At 43.6% G+C, this 20,700-nt stretch overlaps 1 protein-coding gene across 6 annotated transcripts in view; it reads left to right on the forward strand.

Moving 5' to 3' along the window:
- ATP2B4 (ATPase plasma membrane Ca2+ transporting 4) overlaps nt 1-20,700 on the forward strand; it is a 125,998-nt gene that overhangs the window by 41,737 nt on the left and 63,561 nt on the right. For 5 of the 6 annotated variants that reach the window (XM_033919418.1, XM_033919413.1, XM_033919417.1 and 2 more), the window contains exon 2: nt 18,119-18,645. In XM_033919418.1, coding sequence (XP_033775309.1) covers nt 18,450-18,645 — 196 coding nt within the window. In that variant the 5' untranslated portion in view covers nt 18,119-18,449. Of the gene's footprint in view, nt 1-18,118; nt 18,646-20,700 lie in introns of those variants that run through there. The other variant, XM_033919416.1, reaches the window with a different exon arrangement.

Genomic DNA, 20,700 nt, shown 5'->3' on the forward strand with positions numbered 1-20,700 from the left:
AGCATATTTTTCCCATATTTGTGGTATTTCAAATAAATTGATCTTGAACTTGTTTCTATCGGCAGACAGGATTATCAATAGCATTTTGATCTCTACAAGTCATGTTGGTATGCAGCAAGTCTCACCAAAACCAGTAAGGTCCTTATACTTTGACCCTCCCTTAACCCCTATAGATAAGGGTCAAGAATGCCTCAAAACACATCTTGGGTATTGGGTATAGTTCTGGTTACCCCCATCTCAAAAAGGATGTTGAGAAAGAAGGACAGGTTCAAAGAAGGGTGACAAAATGATCAAGGGAATGGAACACCTCCCTTATGAAGAGAGGTAGAGCAGGTGATTGAAAATATCACTGCTATTCTGTGTGTGTTAGAATCAAAGTACAGAATGGCATCTGACGTACAAATAACCTGAGTGCGCCTTCAGCTTTTTCTGTAATAGTGAATATCCATAGACTTGATCTTACTGCGGAAAAAAGCACGGTCTCTCACAGTTAAATGCACTTCCTGAAAGACATTTTGGGTGACTGAAGAGCTCTTACAAGGTATATGGTCTAATAATCTCAGAAAATTACTCTGGATCTTCATCCTAAACAGCTTTAAAATGTAAAGGAACTGGTATAACCAGGGTAATGCTACTAATCCGGGATTGATTAATTTCATATCACCTCGTGCCTATTACCAGACTGCCAGCAACTCTCTATATCAGTGGTCTCAAACTCAAATCCTTTGCAGGGCCACATTTTGGATTTGTCGGTCCTTGGAGGGTCTCAGAAAAAATAGTTTATGTCTTATTAAAGAAATGACAATTTTGCCTGAGGTTAAACTTTTTCTAGTTTATAAACCTTTCCTTTTGGCTAAGTTTTAATAATAACATTGTAATTTATAGCTAAAGAGACATATAATCTAGAAACTGCTTTATTTTACTTTTGTGATTATGATAAACATACCGAAGGCCTCAAAATAGTACCTGGCGGACCACGAGTTTGAGACCACTGCTCTATATCAACTGCCATGGCTTTAATGGTACATGACATTACAGTAGTCTAACCCTTGACGTACCCAAGTTGATGCTATTGTCTGAAAATCATCTTGGGGTTATATTGCACTCTTCACTTGGAGCTTAGAAGTCATTTCAGAATCCAGTATAACAGCAAAATTATCTTCTTTGGTTGTCCATCTGATGTGTTTTCTCTAGCTGTCAACTCATAAAACACTGAGTGGTTTCCTATGACTCATCCAAACCACTTCTGTCTTCCTCAAGTTCAAAACTAATCTATTAACATTCATCCAGCCGTGTGTTTTTCCAGCATCATCACCCACCGTAGTTACTGTGGCAACTGAATCTTTCTTATACAGCAGCAGTAAGTGTAAGTCATCTGTATAAAACTTGTGTATAATTCACCATGACAACGACAAATGACCTAGTGGTGCTAGTTACAGATTTAATAATGTGACTGACGGGCGAGGAACCTTTTGGCACATACCATGCTATTTCCTTCCAGATAGAGAACTCATTTGCAACTCAAACCTGTTGTTTTTGGGCAGACACATCCAGGATTATCAATCGCATTTTTTTCTCTACAATTCATATTGGTATACAGTACATTAAGTCTCATCAAGACCAATAAGGTCCTTATACTCTAACCCTCCCTTAACCCCTTTTTGAATTCACCCCCCTCCCCCCCAGCCTGCTAACATTCACTTTTGGGTGGAGTTGGTATATCCATTTTAAGATACAGTTTAAGATCTTGATTTTAGTTTATAAAGTGATGCGGTCTGGAGTTTTTGCTACCATTGTGTAAGTTGGTGACACCTTACGTGCCAGGTAGGGCTTTAAGATCTGGTACTCAAAACTTACTTGCTGTTCCTAATAAATAATTTTTTTCCTCAAGCCCCAGTTCTTTAGAATGCTCTGCCGCCTGTTTTTGGAAACAGCTTAGGGCACATTTATTTCCAGGTTCACCCTTGCACTTGGTTGTTTAGTTTGTGTTTTTTTAATAATACATTGGGGTTTTGTGTATTTGGGTGGGAACTTTGCTATCTAGTATATGGAATTCTTTTCCAATATGTGACTTAGAAAAGGTTAAGCAATGGCTTAGTTCCCACATGTTAGCCCTAAACATACAAAAAACAAAAGCTCTACTATTCACATGGAAACGGGGAATAAATTTGAGTGTCCCCTTTACCCTTGATAACACTCACCTAGAGCTTGTATCATCCTTAAAAATTCTTGGTGTCATCATCGATAACAAATTTTCATACCATGAGCATATAAGTAATATCGTAAAATCATTCTTTTTTTTAGATTACGTATGATTTGGTCGATCTCTAAGTTCCTAGAACCAAAATCTTTAAATATTCTAATTCACTCTTTGATTATTGCCAAACTTGATTATTGTAACTCATTATTAATAAATATTACACAAAAGGAAAAGAAACGATTACAAATTATCCAAAACACTGCCGTTAAACTTATTCATAATGGTAAAAAATATGATCACGTTACTCCGTTTCTAATCAAATCTCACTGGCTTCCCATTAATCACCGCATTACTTTCAAAATTCTATTATTAGTATTCAAAACCCTTGATACCAATGAACCCCAATTTATCAATAATGCACTTATTCCATATAGTATGTCGCGTTCCCTTCGGTCCACCAACCTAAAACTCTTAGTTGTTCCTTCCCTGAAAATTATTGGAACTCGTCGACAAGATATGTTTTCGGTAATAGCACCACAACTTTGAGAGAGGAAAACAACCTGAGCCATTTTAAAAATAATTTAAAAAGCTTTCTTTTTAAAGACGCTTTTAATTTATAAATCTAATTTAAAAGATTCTGTTTCACCCTTTACATCTTTACCTTCCTCCTGCTAATGTTTTTTCCCTCGTTTATGGTTCTTTTCTATACCCTGGAAAGAACTGAATTGTAGTTTTGCCCTTTTTTTGCCTAGTGTTTCGGTTGGTCTGTATGTCTGTCGGTTCTAACTACTGTTTTAAAAATAATTTTTTTTAAACAAAAACATTATGTTCAAATAAATGTTATCTTTTTATGCTGTAACTCGCTTAGTAAAAATTAAGTTAAGCGATTCATCAAATTAAAATAAAACTTGAAACTTTATTTAAACTCGTAAACCATGTGCATTATAAGTTTGCAATATATCGAACTGAATAAATCTGTAAATCTTCTGAATTTTAAGAAAGCGGTAAAATCCTAGCTCTTTCAGATGGCCTTTGGGTAATTGTAGGAAAGTCGCAAGAAATGTGGGAAAACCCCCCATGACATCCGGATGAATTAAAAACCAAAAACAACCAGTCATATTTGTAGATGACAGAAGATAGAGCAAAACAATTCTCAAATGTAGATGCCAAATAATATTGGGTTCCTCGGCTTTCCCAGCAATCCCACCCCACAAACCTCTCTCTGCCCTATGACCTCCTTCCCCCCTCACCCCCCCCACCCCCGCTGTTGCTCCAACCTCTCTCCACTCCTCCTTTCTTTCCGTTGCAACCATGATCCTCCGCTCATTTCTCTCTCTATAACCCCTCTGTTTACCTTCTGTTTACCTGGCTTTTTTCCCTTTATTTGTTATGATTTTACTGTAATCCGCCTTGCTGCAAGTCTGTGCTAATGATTTAATATCAAGCTCATGTAATAACTAGATAAGGTTTGGAATATGTTGCCCCTTCTCACCATAGATCCTCTGTGAGTGTAAATCGGGCTTAGACACATTCCTAGAGGGAAGGGTAATAAACTATTTGCCAGGTAGACCTGGGAAAACCATTGTTTTATTCCTGTGAAAATGGGATGTGCTGTGTACTTGTGACTCAGGACACTGGGCTGATGAACCTTGGTCTGACTCGGCAAGGTCTTTCATGTTCTTGTTTTGCTTTCCCCAGTGTTGGAAAGTTTGATATTAGATGATAATTTGCAGGTGAACTGGCTACTCTAGGCCCTGTTTCAAACTGTCCCTCTTCCAGTCAAGCATTTATTACACATAGAATAACTGCTGACTTACTGTGCCCACAGCCACCAGAAAGGGCCTGAGTGTAAGGGTATTGGAGCCTTCACATCCTCTGTTGGCACTTTTCGACCCTCCATTCGAAGCACCTGAGGTAATTTTGCTCATAATAGTCGAATCTTCTCTGAGAAATACAGCGCCAGCTTCTCTCTGTGGAGGTGACACAGCGGTCTCTCTCTATCACCCCCAGCTCCCTTTATCTTTCTGAGCAGCTCTTGTGGTCAGTTTAATGCAGGCCTTATCCTCTCGGCAACTGTAAGTTCAGAAGGGTGTGGAGAGGTAATTTTCACTTTAGTTTCCAGTGTCATTGTAGAAGGGGGATTTTATGGGGAGAAGCAAAATTTCAGGGCTTTCCCCCTGTCATTTCAGGTTAAAATGTCCTTGATATTTTCCACATTTTTTTCAAATGAAACCACGTCCCTAGCAAATAAGGTTTTGAAGTCCTGTTCTTCTGAGATGTTTGTTCCACCTGCCTGACTGTTCAATCTCGCTAAATAGATTGTCTTGACAATTTGAGTTGATTAGATAGAATTAAATAGATAGAAGGGAAATGTCAGTTTTGGTTATTTGTGCAAAGAGAACACTTAACTTCACAGGGCTTTGATTAGTAATATCTTACTGTATTTAAAATGTGAATCGCTCTGGGTTTTTTTTGATGGAGACAAGTAATAAGTAAAAGTAATTAAATAAAATTGATCTTTGAAGTAATTCTAGGGAGAGAACGCACTAGACTGTGCACCTCGGAGATAGATAGTATGAAAAGATAAGAGAAACTGTTTCATAGTCCAGTAACAGGTGAACAAGATGACGTACAGAGAATCAGAGTGTGGAGGGTTGGTTTTTCCCCTTCAAGAAGTTAACCGTAGAACAGCAGAGGAAACCACAGGAGCTTTGATATCTGTTAAAAGAAATGAAGACATTTCTTCATCAAAGCACTTATCCCTCACTATTTCTAACTCTGTCCAAACGGATGTAATGGTCCACAGCGAGGAACTGGTTCAGAGAGAGGAGGTAGTGATTCTGAGAAGCATCCATGACGAGAAAGATTACTTGAGTCATCTAAAATGGAAGCCTTCAGTAGAGGGGTTGAAGAAACTTGGATTGTGAGCTAGCAGGTGGACAAAGGTTACTGAAACCAGGAAAATCAACTCTAATGCCACTTTCACTTCAGATGGACAAGTGAAAAAAGGGGAGCATATGCTATTTGTTGTTGTTGGCATGAATGATCCCTTCTGAAGGTCTCAAAAGTGACTTAGTGGCTCTGGGAGAGATGGTGAAGTAGAAAGGTACCCAGGTGGTAGTCTCCTAAACCTTTTAATCAAGGATAAAGGCTAAAACAGAGACGCTTCTATCCTGGAGATGAATGTGTGGTTCTGTGGATGAAGTGTTAAGACCATTTGGGCTTCCTGGATCGTGAGATGATTTTTCAAATGTTGAGCAGAGATGGTGTCCACCTATCAAAGAAGGGGGGAAAAGTGTTTTCCACAGCAGACTGGCTATCCTACTGAAAAATGCTATAAACTAGGATCGACGGGGGTGGGGGGACAAAGTACTTGGGTATAAAAAGATAAGCAGCAACATCTAGAAAGCTCTGCTCGTGTCACCTCAGGCTCTAGTTCTGGAGTGTTATTCCCATGCTAAGGGCAAGCACCGAGATGTTACATAGAGAACCATGAATAATTGGGATCTAGTTACTGGTATATGTACTGGGTTGTAATCTATTCCAGAAGGACAGTGTAGAACAGTGTCTCTCAAACTGTGTGCCAAGGCACAGTGGGGTGCCCCAAAGAGATTCCAGAATCTTACTTGTGAGGAGTGTGTGGCGCAGTGGTTGAAGCCTCAGCACCCTGGGGTTGTGGGTTCAAACCCCACGCTGCTCCTTGTGACCCTGGGCAAGTCACTTAATCCTCCATAGTCCCAGGTACGTTAGATAGATTGTGAGCCCACCGGGACAGAGAGGGAAAATGCTTGAGTACCTGATTGTAAAAACCGCTTAGATAACCTTGATAGGCGGTATATAAAATCCTAATAAAACTTAAACTTAAAAAAACTTAAAACTTACTTTAATTTAAAAAATTCCCTTCATAAGTATGCATTAGAATAGATGACATGTATGTCATGAACGCAAGAGTTTGTCAATGTTATGAGCGTCTGTGTGCGTAAGGATACAACCGCCCAGACAAGCATCATTCTTTGATGTGATTGGTCCTTGAAAATTAATGTAATGTAATGTAATGTATTTCTTATATACCGCTACATCCGTTAGGTTCTAATGGCAAGTTATTTTATTTTTATTTTTTATGCAGTAATTATCCTAACTTGAGACTCAAGACTTTGTAACCTTTTTGGGTCTTCTTATCTTTGCCAACTTGGATTTTCAGCTCTGACAGAAAAAAAAAAAAAGAAGAGAACGACTCCAGATGGGGTTGATGAAATGTGTATTTGCTTGTTGACTATCAAGCCACATTTTGAGTTGATTTGCATTCAAAAACAAGCACATTCAACACATTGATTAGCAATTCTATTCTATCTACTTTAGTTTCACCGCTGTTACAATTACCCATACGTAGCTTAAAGCCAAAAGAACTTTAAATAAATAACTCCCAAATTTAATTTTTTGTTAGTTTTTCAATTCTGTAGTTTCAATTATAATGTGCCGCGAAAAAACCTTTCCTCTATTTAGTGTGCCAGAGCTATAAAAGTTTGAGAGACACTGCAGAAGGCATGCAGATGGGAGCGCAATGGGGGCGGAGCAGTAGAAGGCGGCTCTAGTCACAGAGACTGTAGGTAGAATTCAGCCAATGAGAGAGTAGGGTGGAGCACTGGAAGCCAGGTCTAGTCACAAAAGACTGCAGTAGGATTCAGCCAATGGGAAGGCAGTAGGGGGTGGACCACTGGCAGGGGAAGGGGAGAGGGAGATCTGGAGACAGTGAAGTTTCTGCACCTGGTGTAGTTGGGACAGAATGGGTCCCAGGCAGAAAAATGAAGATGGGCTCCCAAAATAGAGGGGACCTATAGAGAGTCCAGTGACCAAACCCCACAAAACATCCATTCCAAACCTATCCTGAAAACAGCACTAATGTCCAAAAGGCAGCCCCTGCAGTACCAATATACTTCTGCTGGAAGAAGCCAGCCTGCTCTATATCCCGACAGAGATACCAAAGACTAGCAGAATACCTCAAATACAGAAGAAATAATCGAACTAGGAACTCCGAGAAGTCTGGGGATTGGTTTGGAAGAAAGAGAGTCTTCAGATTACGGGAATGGAGAAGGCAAGAGACCAGGAGGGTGGGGGAACGGTGACTTGGTAGCGTTAGGTCTAGCAGCAGGTGGCCCTGGGCTTCCTGAACTCTGTGCTTTGATCTAATTTATTTGGTATATTGCTTAGCACACAGAATATTAAAGCGGTTTACATGGGGAGGGGGGAGGATTTAAATGAAACCCCTCCAGAAAATGTGTGTATACTTCAGCTGTTGAAACTGCTTCTCCCATTGATATGTACTGATTCACTGTAATATCGTGATTAAGAAAGTTCACCTTCTCCCCCCCTCTCTTCTTTTGATCACAGACACAAAGAAAACAACCCCCCCCCCCAATAAACATGAATGCATTTACATGCAGAGGGTTGCATGAGCCATGTTTTGCAAGCTCTCCCTACCTGCTTTTGTTGTGTCCTTGGGTGATTAAGAATCTGCAGATTTCTCTTGTCTATTTTTGGAATTCCCAAATCCCTAAAGAAGTTGACTCTCTCTCTCTTTGAGATCATTAGGACCCTGTGCATATAAATCCTTGTAATATTTTTAAAAACAATTGAGCAATGACCGTCCTTTAACTTTTCTGCAGGGATTTACGTTCAAGCTGGCATGCCTGCTTTTGCTAGACACTGTTGGGGATAATGTTATAAGCAACTTGAACCTGTTGAACTGCTTTTTATGTGTTCAGGAGGGGATTTTAAAATGACCTGAAAACACAGAAGCTACTTTTCTGCAGCAGATGAAAGGGAGTTCACAGGGGTGCGGAACAGAGAGCAAAGGCAGGATTTGCACTTAAGTATCGGTTTCCTGTAAGTGCTCAAGTGTAACTAATTTGCACGTTTATTTATTTTGGGGGATTTATTAACTGCCTTTTCATGAAGAGATCACTCAAAGAGGTTTACAGTTTATTGAATAGTAATCAGGTACTTAAGTATTTTCCCTATCTCTTCCGGCAGGCTTACAGTCTTGTGGTACCTGGGGCAGTTGAAGGGATTAAGGCCCAGGTGCACAAAGCCTTTCCATGGCAGGAAGACTCGTTAAAGCAGTCACTGTCATGGAAAGCTTCTCTCCTGATTCACAAAAGGGCTGTCTGTAGCAGCCACTGAGAACCCTATGCAAATGCATTACAAGGAGCTCATTAGTATTCTGATGAGCTCACCTTGTGATGCACTAAAGGGAATGACTCCCCTTTCATGAAGAATTGGGGGTTGTAATTTACCAGCAGCTCTTCAAAATGGCGGATTTTCCCCTTCTGGTACATCCTGGAATTCACTGGGAGAGAGAGGCCTAAGGCCCTGATTGTCTCATGCGCCAAAGGCCCCTTCCCTGGGAGGGGCCTTAGGCAACAGAGCCAATCAGGATCTTAGGTCTGTGCATGGTGCATCCTGGGATGCATTTGGAGGGGCCTAAGGCCCTGATTGGCTCAGCCTAGTAGGGTCCTTATGCACCTGAGCCAGGATGCACCAGGAAGGGGAAGGCCTGCCATTTTGAATAGGCGAGCCTACCAGCAGGCAGAAGTGGGCATCCCTCTTGCTGAACGTTTTCATCTTAAAGGTACAGGAGAATGGGGGGTGATGGGAGGGAAACGGCGGCAGCCCACTAGATCAGGTAGTTTTATTTGGTGGGGTGCTCGATGGGAGGGGACTGTCGGTCCCCTGGTGGTAGAAGGGAATGGGCATCTCTCCTGCCTATCTTCAATTTAAAGGTAGGAGGGTCGGGAGGGAAGGGGACAATTTTTTTTTTTCTTTTGCTGCTATCTCTGCTGGCTGTTCAGCTGAGCTGGCAGGACGCCTCAAAGCTGCCAATTGGCAGCTTTGGGGCTTCCTATGCCGCTCAGCTGTTTGGGACTTCCCCTGCTGGCTCAGCTGAGCATCAGGGGAAGCTCCAGAGTGGTGGCGGGTTTGGGGAGTCCTGTCAGTGCTGGTCGACAGGCAAGGAGAGCAGCAAAAAAGTCTGATAGAAGGCATAAGCTCCTCCACATGCAGCAGAGTGGGACTCACTTTGTGCATCAGATTGCAGGGAGGCTTTTGGCACAGGCTTGTGGGCTGCCTTTATAAAATAGATGCTCAGAGCTACCTCTAGTGATGCGCACATTGTCTTCCTGCGGCAAGGACAGTGTGAATGTGACGTGTATTTTATAAAACATTAGCATATGCTGTACCTGCTGTAGGAAGGGCTGTGGCTCACTGGTTGAGCTGCTGCCTCCGCACCCAGAGGTTGTGAGATCAAATCCCGGTGCTGCTCCTTGTGACCTCCAGTTCCCACCGCTTTGAATGCCAAAGCCACAAAAAGGCAGCATACAAGTCCCCATTCTCTTTCCCTTGCATGCAATCTTGTCAACGCAGGAGTCTGTATGTGAATGTGGCCACACAGTTTTCTAGAAGCCCTCTAGTGATGCTTTCTTGTGGGTGGGTGGTTGTTTTTTTAAAATTTCCATTTATTTGGATTTATTTATGGAGCGATTCACTCAAGGCTGTGTTCTGGAGGTATAATTTGACTTAAAACTTGAAATCTTGTGGCATCAATCCATTCAGAAATGCAATCAATGACACAGACTTAGAGATGGCAAATGGAATCCCAGAAATACAGTAGGACTAAGATGATATATCAGAAATCTGCACAGACAACAAAAATAATGATATGTCAGCAGAATAACAAATGATTTGTAGATTGTTGATTGGATTTTGCTCGCACCTTTTCAGTAGCAGCTCAAGGTGTGTTGCGTGGCTTTACCGTGTTCAGTGTTTGAGCATTTGATAAAACACTAGCACTTTTCCTATGCTGACAGCCTATCAGTGGTTAATCTAATTTAATATGACAGATTCAAAACAAATGCTAGGAAGTTCTTCTTTACCCAACGTGTGGTGGACACTGGAATGCGCTTCCAGAGGACGTAATAGGGCAGAGTTTAAGAAAGGATTGGACAATTTCCTGCTGGAAAAGGGGATAGAGGGGTATAGATAGAGGATTACTGCACAGGTCCTGGACCTGTTGGGCCGCCACGTGAGCGGACTGCTGGGCACGATGGACCTCAGGTCTGACCCAGCAGAGGCATTGCTTATGTTCTTATGTTTTTTATATACCGTTGTTATCCTTGGAGAATAGTCAAGCTCTGGAATGCATTGTCAGAGGTTGTGGTAAGAGCGGATAGTGTATTAATTTTTTCCATGGCATGGATACTTTGCGTGTGTCACACACACAAAATTTCTGCCCCATAAAAAAATAATAATAAGACAGGCAGACCTGTCAAAAAAACGCTGCCATCCCCCCCCATGCGACCCACAAATGGCAAAAGGGATGCTGACTCCTTCCTGCCATTGGCGCTCCCCCGAACCCCGTGATCCAAAATATGGCAGGAGGGATGCCAACCCCCTTCTGCCATCATGCCGACGCGGGCGAACGCCCCGACCACGGCCCTGGCCTCCTCCCCTGTACCTGTAAACATTGGGAGCAGGAAGGGTGCTCAGTCCCTCCTGCTCCGTAGGCCTCTAGTCAGTCTTCTGGAGCAGGAGGAACTGCAAAGTCCTCCTGCTCCTCTCCTCCTCCCAGCCTGCAATGCAATGCTGGCCTTAGGCTCTGCCCCAGTGCATCATGTGATGCACCTTGAGGGGCCTAAGTCCATGATTGGCTCAGGTGCCCCGGGCTCCTCCCTTGGGAGGGGCCTGAGGCGCCTGAGTCAATCAGGGACTTCTTTAGGCTTAGCCCTGTCACAGGAGGCTGCTTCTCCTGTCACTACTGTCAGGGCTGCTCCAAATCAATCGCTCCCTGAGTGATTGAGTCAGGGAGTTTGCATGCCAATGATTTGCACCTCTGTGCAAATCATTGGCATGCCAAAAAAGTAGTGAATCAATCACTTTTTCAAAATTGGCCAGTAATCGGCCAACAGCGATTGAATCGCTACCTTTAGTGAATCTGGGCCTAAGTGACTTGCCCAGGGTCACAAGGGGCTGCAACCTTGGATTTGAACCCACACCCTCAGGGTGCTGAGGCTGTAGTTCTAACCACTTCAGTCAGTAAATACTCCAAAAATGTTATTCATCAGATTTTTCAGATCTCGAACGATGGTACTCGGAAGCAAATCAATATTCCATCCCATTAAAGAGTTACTCATCAAATCTTCACTGATCCAGTGTTCTATTGTAATTCTTCTGGATCTCGTATAATATGGCATCTCATGTTCATGTCTTGGTCTTTTCAAAAGCCAATTGTATTGCTGTATTTTGCAAAAATTGCAGCTTAAATGAAATGCAAGTAAAACAAGTTAGCCAAATCTGTGACAACTCCAAAGCTTGTACTGACACTATGAAATGAGACTCGGAGAAGTAGTGGTGGATAGTTCCAAGTTTTTTCCTATAACTGATTAACTAGTTTTTCAAAAGAAAGATTAGCGTCCACTATAAAACCAAGGACTCTATCCAAAGTTTCTTGTCCATACAGTTGAACAGAAGAAAAGATGGGGGAAGCCACTGCTTGCCCTGGTATTAGTATCGTGAAATGTTTTTTGGGTCCTGGATTGGCCACTGTTGGAAACAGGATCCTGGGCTTGATGGACCTTCAGTCTGTCCCAGTAGGGCTGTTCTTAGCGCTCTTTCCATCCCATTCTCCCCAACGAGCTCAGAAGGGGTTACAAGTTGAACATAACTATACATACAGGTTAAACATACATAATATAGAGCAGTGTTCTTCAACTGCCTGTCCACTGGGCTGGCATGTGCATCGGGCCCCAGACAGTGCTCTTCAGCCGCCGATCCTTGGTACGATTGATGTGGCGTTGTCTTCGGGCCAGCTTCCTCTTCCTCTGTGCTGCAGTGCACAAAGCCGTGGGCAGAGGTCCTACGCGTGTCCTGCGTATGAACCGGAAGCCCGCTCTCTGATGACAATATTTACACTTTTTTGTTAAGGATATTTAATTGGCACATTAGAACAATGAAAGAATGTTGATATCATTCCAGATGAGGAAAGAATAATTAGAACCAAGTCTCTCAAGCCACTTAGGCCCTCTTCAGCCCCCATATGTACACACAAGCTTGTGCAACTCTGTAGAAATTCCGCATACAACACAGTATCACAATAGTCTCCCATAACAATGCTAGACTACAATACTTCCATGGATATGGGCTGTGGCACCAACCAGTTATCCTGGCCGAGTCACTTCATCTAGCATCTAACAAGAGAGACCTCCCCCCCCCCCCCCCCGCCCCATCTCATTCGAGCTGCTATCAGACTGCATCGTGCAAAGTGTGTGCAGAGGTTTGGACACTCGTAGGCAAAGATGACTGGGAGCTGCCTTAAATTTACTAATAGGGGAAAAAAGTGCGTTAAAAAGTCCACGCTCTTAAGTATTGCTTAAGGCAGGTCTTGTTTTTTGCAGTGACTATGTGTGCAATCCCTATCAGCTGAGCTGGTTTTGGAGATTCCTTCCGGCTCAGCTGATAGGGATTACCCATGCTAGGATCAGCTGAACTGTGGAGCCCCACATTTCTGGACCCCCACATCCCCAGACCCCTGTACCTTCCAAAGACAAATCGGCAGGAGGAATGCCCACTCCCTCCTGCCTATAGGGCTGCGTGCTGAGAATGATGGGCCTTCCCCCTCCCAGTGCATCTTGGGATGTAGTAGGAGGGGCCTAAGGCCCTGATTGGCTCAAAATGGCAGTGTCTTGGGGATCCACTGGGGGCAGCATCTTGAATCTTCCATCAGTGCCATAGTTGTTTCTGCCTTCCTCCATCCAGACCCCACTTGCCCTTTGGGAGATTAAGCAATTTTGCATGATTAAATCTTACTGCTGAGAATTTAGGCCTTGGACGTCCCCTTATGGATGAAAGATAACTGCAGTGTCTGAGCAGCTTGATATTTGGGATATACACTTGGCTGTGGCCCTAGAGAAAACCATATCAAAAATACTCACTTTGATTCTCTTCAGAGCTTCATATGCTTAACAGCAAAGGATTAAATACTTGAAAGAGGATGTCATACATCTTGCCTAGATGAGGACACGCTGAACTGTATAAAATGCACCAAGCCTTAATAGAAGCCAAAACCCAATTCTCTCAGGTCAACCAAGCACTGGTTCAGCATAGTAAATAGCCTGCTGCAACCTCCACAGCATAACCAGGCTGCCCAGTCAGAACTGAAGTGATGTTATTTTGCTGCTTACTTTGACATCAAAATGAGGTCTCCATCAGGATTTATAGGTAGTCTCACCTAGAGAATGACATGGGGACAGGTTTGTCATTGTCCCTTCCCCATTCCTGTAAGCTCTGCCTTATGATTTTAAAGTGTTTGAGACTTGTGCAGAGCTTGCAGGAATGGGGCGGGGACGGGGAAAATTTTGTCCCCGTGTCATTCTCTAGTCCCACCTAGTCTCAATGAGGAGCTCTTTGGGGGGCCTTGACAAAACCTAGAAGGTCTTCATCCAATTACCTGATCCTAGAATGGGCCACAAGACCAATTTTACTCAGACAAACACAAAATAAATGAACTAAGAACGAGCAGGAGAGGCGGGAGAAGTAAAATAAATACAGGAAAGAGAACGTATATGGGAGAAGAACAAAAGGACGAAGGGGATCATTAGTCAAAAGCATCAGTGAATAGGAAGCCTTTAAAGCTCCTTTAAATTTCTCTAAATTTTGCTCTGCCCAAAGTGGAGGTGCAGAAACTGAGAATATTGTATTTATTATTTTTAGAGAAGGAACCCAGAGCAGATGTTGTCCAGAGGATCTATTAAATTCATAAGGTAGAAGATTTTTGGCTTCCAGTCCAACAGAGGATAACTTATAAGATTGCCCTCTTAATATTCAAAACCCTCAGAACTAAAGAACCGGCTTTCCTCGACAAAAATCTTCTACCTTATGAATTTAATAGATCCTCTGGACAACATCTGCTCTGGGTTCCTTCTCTAAAAATAATAAATACAATATTCTCAGTTTCTGCACCTCCACTTTGGGCAGAGCAAAATGAACAATGGGTCATGGAAGACTTTACATGAATGATCAGATCTCTGGAAAAAATCCTGGAACCATCATCAATGAATATTTTAATTAATTCGCTTAGCCTAATGTCTTTCTGACAGATTCCCTGATATAAAGAGTTACAATAATCTATTTTTGAGATAAGCGAATGAATTAAAATATTCATTGATGATGGTTCCAGGATTTTTTCCAGAGATCTGATCATTCATGTAAAGAAACTGTGGAATTGATGATCCTGTCAGAAGTAATTCTTGTGTTTGCGCTGTTGTTTTCCATGTGGAATCTCTTTGGTGGAACCCTTTTTTTGTTTTCTGTTCAGGTAATTAACTTATAAACCCCATCTTTTACTAAGTCTGATGTGTCCATTATATTATATGGACGAATCCTGCTTCCAAAGCCTTACATCTCCGTGGGAGTCCCGTGGGTCAGAGGGCGGTCCCCATGGGAGTCCCGTGGGATTCCCGTAATCCCCATTCCCGTGCAGACCTCTAGTTTGAACCCCGATTGACAGATCTAGCTAGTCGATGAACTGAATGAAGGCTGTTCTAGTACTTTCAGGCTTACCTTGGTCAAGGTTGTTCTTTAGCAGAGGAAACACCACGGCTCTTTTTAATGCTGTTGATAGCTGCCCACTAGAAAGAGAGTTCACAAGTCTCCCATGACCCATTGTTCATTTGACTGGTTTTTTATAAAGCAGAGTCAAGTATAAATTATGAACACAAGTGAGAAGAGGAAGGATCTTTGTGGATGTCTCCTTGATATATTGTACCAAGCAGAGGTATTGCCCTTAAACCAAAGTTGCTGTTGATTGCTTTAAATAACAAAAACCCAATTTTGAAACCTGTTCCTCCAATTCCTGGTCTGGTCAAGAGTTCTTCCTCCTGAGCTTCTGTTGCGGATTGTGTAAAGTTCTACATTCTGATACTGCTTTTAAGTCTTTGACTTCTGCTAATGTCAGTCTGTCTGTCTGTCATTCAGTTCTTTCTCTCACAGCCTATCTTCTTTCTTCCAGTTAGTCATTGCATACTAGACCTTTTCCTTTGCTTGGTTTTCCTGTTGATTGACTGCAACTGTTTCCCAAATTGGTAAGCTTTTATAAATATTGGAAATGTTCAAGATGGAAGAGTCATGAAAATACACGTTTACCCAATCCTCAAAAGAACTACAATTCATAGATAAATTACTCGTTCCATAGACTACCACACGTACACTCCAATCCATGGATCAAAAACTGAACATGAAGGCTAGATATCTTCTCCGTGAACGCGCCTCGGCTCTGGAACGCTATGCCAGCATACTTAAGAGAGGAGAAAAATTTAAGAGGTTTGAGTACCAAAAATGCTTGAGTACCTGTACATGTAAACCATTCTGAGCTTCCTTGGGAGAACAGTATAGGAAATTGAATGAATCAATAAAAGCTTTCTGTTTCAAGATGCCTTCAACCTCTACTCCCTCCTAAAAGATCATTCTGCTTTCTTCTTTATACTTTCCCTTCCATATTGTGTTCGCCATATATCGTACCTCTCTCTTTTCTAAAACAGATTGTTGTTCTGCTCAGGTGGGGCTGGTCTCAGTTAGGCCACTGATCTTTGACCAGAGGGCCGTCGCGTGAGCGGGCTGCTGGCCATGATGGACCACTGGTCTGACCCAGCGGCAATTCTTATGTTCTTACCCCTGCTATCCTTATGTACCAGTTAGTTTGTGCGCTTGTATTGTTCGATGCCAGGTGGACTTTACAGTCTATCAAAAGAAGAGACAAATTAATTTAATCATGTATCAGGTCTAACTGGCTGGACCGTTCAGGTCTTTATCTGCCGTCATTTGCTATGTTAAGTTACTATGAATTTATTAGTTGTATGACTTTTTATGTAATTCAGTTAGTAAGCGAACAAATCAAATTTGAATAAAACTTGAAACTTTGGTAATTCCTTTAGCACTATCTGAAGGATATGGTGTTACTCGAGAGAGTTCAGAGGAGAGCGACACGACTGATAAAGGGGATGGAAGGCCTTTCATATGCTGAGAGATTGGAGAAACTGGGTCTCTTTTCCCTGGAGAAGAGAAGACTTAGAGGGGATATGATAGAGACTTACAAGATCATGAAGGGCATAGAGAGAGTAGAGAGGGACAGATTCTTCAAACTTTCAGAACATAAAAAAACAAGAGGGCATTCGGAAAAGTTGAAAGGGGACAGATTCAAAACGAATGCTAGGAAGTTCTTCTTTACCCAACGTGTGGTGGACACCTGGAATGCGCTTCCAGAGGACGTTATAGGGCAGCGAACGGTACTGGGGTTTAAGAAAGGATTGGACAATTTCCTGCTGGAAAAGGGGATAGAGGGGTATAGATAAAAGATTACTGCACAGGTCCTGGACCTAATGGGCCACCGCGTGAGCGGACTGCTGGGCGCGATGGACCTCAGGTCTGACCCAGCGGAGGCATTTCTTATGTTCTTATGTGTGTTCCCATTAACGTAGGTCTGTCTGGATGCGGGCGGTCTTTGGCATCCCAGTGATTCTCTGCCCACAAGGCTCCGAATTGCAGACTCTTTGGGGCACGCTACTCACTTTTGTATCGCTGCCTCCTACAGCACAGAGTGGTTGCAGTTTCGGTCTCTAGTTGTGAGGTAGCTGCTTCTGCTATAAAAGTTTGTTTTAGGGAGTCTTTCTATAATTCCGCCTTGCAAAACGAGCTGTTGATCCAAAGCTGCTTTTTCAGGGGTCCACTCTGTTCCAGCCCCCCCCCCCCTCATGACAGATTCTAGTGATTCATGGCTGATCATGGATTCCTTAACAGTCCTCTGAGCCGACCTAGAGGCAGAAAAATCCAAACACACCCACCTCCGTCGCTCCAGGCTCCCTGGTTGCTGATGCCGAGAGGCGAATCTCCCCAGGGCCCACCCCTTTCTCTTTATGCCTAAAAAGACACTTTCCTCTTTGAATTACGCTATTTGTGTCTGGATTTCATTCTGGTCTTTTCAGTAAGAGTTGAACTATTTTCCAGTTGGTGGGGGGTGGGGGCTAACAATCTCTTGGTACCTGAGGTGAAGTGACTTGCTCGAAATCGCAAGGAGTCACAGGGGGATTTGAACCTTGGTTTATCCCATACTTATTTAGGTTCTCTAGCATGAGCCAGAGTCAGCTCTTCCTCTGACATCACTTCCTAGTTGTGGGATATGCCGAGGCCAGCGTGAGCAACAGGTTGAAGCTGCCGCTCATGATGGCAAGAGCTTAGAGATACAGTGGACAGGAGGAGAAGCGCTGGTGTCCTTCCCCCTGACCGTGCCACTGCTGTAATCTCTGACAGTGTTGCTCTTGCCCTTTGCACTATGGCGTGTTCTCTGTTGGCTTCTAGGAGCTGTGGATGTGCGTCTCATGCTGAATGCTAAAATGTCACATGCACTCGGAGTTATTTGTTGTTACAGACTTATGTTTAATAACTTGGGTTGATATCGCCAGACACAGGCTGTAGTTTTTTTGCATTTCTCTTATGTTCCACATATGGCGTTCCTTGCACCTAGGCTGCAGAAGCTGCGACGGGGTGCACGTCCTCCATCTGTGACAGACAGACAGAGCTCTGGCTTTGTAACCATCTGCGATGCATCTGTGTAGGTGTCTCGCAACAATGGATGTCTCACAGGAGCTGCCAGTCAGCTGAGATGTAAACCATGCCAAATGTGCCCAGCGCTACTTTTCAGGGAGGGCATGCTTTTCTCAGAACTGGGCAGGGCCATGTGAGGACAGAAAGCTGCTCAATATGAAATCCTTCACATTCCTCTCTGCTTTTCAAATGCATTCAGTAGCCAAGTGGTGTATAATGTCTGTCTGCACTTTTCTATCTCTAACTGCTGCCTCTTGCTTCCTTGTTTTCCAGCTGTGGCCGGGCTCTGCGTGCTGCGTGTCCAGGGAACCCCGGTCCTCACGCGGGAGGCGTGTGCTGTGCTGCTGGTCACCAGGGTAACATGGACGTCCTGATTATACCTGGAGCTGGGCTTGTTTGATGTCTGTCTCCCCATATGGCGGGAGGGTGCCTGCACCAAGAGGCTTCCCTGGGAAAATCCTGTCGCTGCTGACTGAGGCTGCTCTCCACACCCCGTGACTCGACAAACCAAGAAAAACGGAACTACTTTATCCATAGTTTGGTTTTGTTCCCTATCTTCTTCTGTTTTTCTCCTTCTTTTTGAGACACTTTTTTTTTTCCCAAAATGACAAACAACTCCACTGACCCTCACACCATGAACTCTGTTGGGGAGGGTAACCATGAGGGGGATTTTGGCTGCAGCCTGGCGGATTTGCGTGTCCTCATGGAACTGCGGAGCAGCGAGGCTGTGTCACGGATAAATGAGCTTTATGGAGGGGTACAGAACATCTGTCGGAGGCTGAAGACATCTCCTGTGGAAGGTAAGAGTTGTTGCCTATCGCTGGCACTCCCCCATAGGTTCTGGGCCTGCTTGTTTTAAGTCCTGTTAGATTGGGAGGAAGTTACCCAGAGCCTGGGATGTGAACCACGGATTGAAGGCCAGAGCGGGCGCTGCTTTGAGGTTTGCACTGGAAAGAACTCCTGAAAAAATAATGATTTGTAAAGATGTCAGTAAAAGCTTCTTGGGGAACTGTCTGGTGCTGGGAGCTCAGGGACTGTATGTCAGTGGCCAAAAGGGAGGTGAGGGGAATCTCCTCAAAGGAGTGATAGGAGAACACGCAATTGTAAAAAAGTTACTGTAAGTTGTAAATAAAAAGCAGTGGCGTAGTGGTAGACCGTCCTGGGTGCCCTCTTGGCAGGGTCGACGGCATCTCTCCACCCCCTACCCCCACTCCACATACATCTTTGCCAGCAACGTCTGCGGCCTGCTCCCCTCTGAAATCACTTCTGGGTTGCAGGGCCAGGAAGAGGCATCAGAGGGAACGCCAGCGCAAGCAGCAGGCCTGAGAAGATTTAAATGGGTACAGTGGGGAAGGAGAGGAGGGCGCCTCCTGCCTTTGCTACACCACTGATCAAGTGTCAAGTTCAGAAGATTTAATCAGAAAAAGTCGGCCATATATCTGAGCAGCCCCTGCTACCTGGACAAGTGTCCCTGACTGGGGTCTTCTTATCCAGATAATGCCAGGGGCAGAGCAGAGGGAGACCCCAGACTTATCGGACAATGCCAACAGTCCAGTGGTGTAGTTAGAGATCTCATTTAGGGTGAATTGCATGAAAGGTTCATCTCCACACCCTCACCTCACAGCACTCCTCAGAACTGCCAGAGCCCCTCCAGCTGAAGATCTCCTCCTGGTCAAAATACTTGCAATCTGGGCTGCCCTGCCAGTGGCCTCCTTGCATGCTGAGAGGATACTGCTGCTGGCAGCCTGGGCTTAAGGCAGGAGGAGGTCTTTGATCCCTACCAGCCACACCCATGAAATACCAATTTTGGGTGGGCCTGGACCCAGCTCTACCCATGGCTACAACACTGTATCTGTATGCTCACTGCCAGCTTTCTGGATCCCAGTTTGAATATACAGATTTATTTCAGCCACGATGGCCAAAGTTTAGAAAAACCCTGAACCCCCCTCCCCCCCCCCCAATCTGAATACTATTCTGGACATTTTCCTGAGCAGTTAACTCTGTATAATCCACAATTCAACTTCCTAAAAGTAGTCCAGCACTTTGAGTGTGAACATTTAAAACCTTTGGAGAGGGTTATGTCGTCGTCGTCTTTGCGCACCTTAGATCTGCCAGTAGAGCGTAAAGATGTGGCTTTTACAGCTATTTATTCCTAGTGGAATTCTGTGCAACTGCGTAGCACAGAATTTGTGCAGAATTCCCCACACTGTACAGACCTCCCGTCTCCCACAGCCCTGCTTCTGACACAAAAAGCCCCCTTTCCCTTGCATGTCTGGCCTCTCTGACTGGATCCAGCACCTCTCCTATCCATGTCGCTTGTACCTGCTGAGCAAGAGGATCAATCGAAATATTTTAATGGTTTCCACATGTCGTTCTCTTTCCCACACCTTCGGCTAACTTGTTTGCATATTCCTCAATAAAATCCTGTCATTGAGAACCTTTTCTTTTCAGGCGGCCAAACTGAACACATGGCTTGCCAAAATTGTGTTAGAAGCGTCCTCTTATCTCGATTTTAGAAAACAGATAAAACACCAATTATTCAATAGGCTGGATTATTAATGTATCTTATTCTTTAATTTAATATCTTTTATCTCATTTTAAAACTGTTTCCTATATTTTTTCCTATATTGTTTGTATTTAACTTTGCCGAATCTTAGATGATTTGATTGTTGTGAACCGCCTAGAACTTCCAGGTATGGCAGTATATAAAAATAAATTATTATTATTAATAAGATTTTATATTGTAGCATTGTAAACTGCTTAATGCACTAGTGCAAACAGGATATCAAATGTAATCAGGCCAATCCAATGCAATCTTACTTGTGGGCCCTCCCAAAGCAGCAGGGCTGGCTGGC

The sequence above is a fragment of the Geotrypetes seraphini genome, chromosome 13 (assembly GCF_902459505.1).
Source record: "Geotrypetes seraphini chromosome 13, aGeoSer1.1, whole genome shotgun sequence".
NCBI lineage: Eukaryota > Metazoa > Chordata > Amphibia > Gymnophiona > Dermophiidae > Geotrypetes > Geotrypetes seraphini.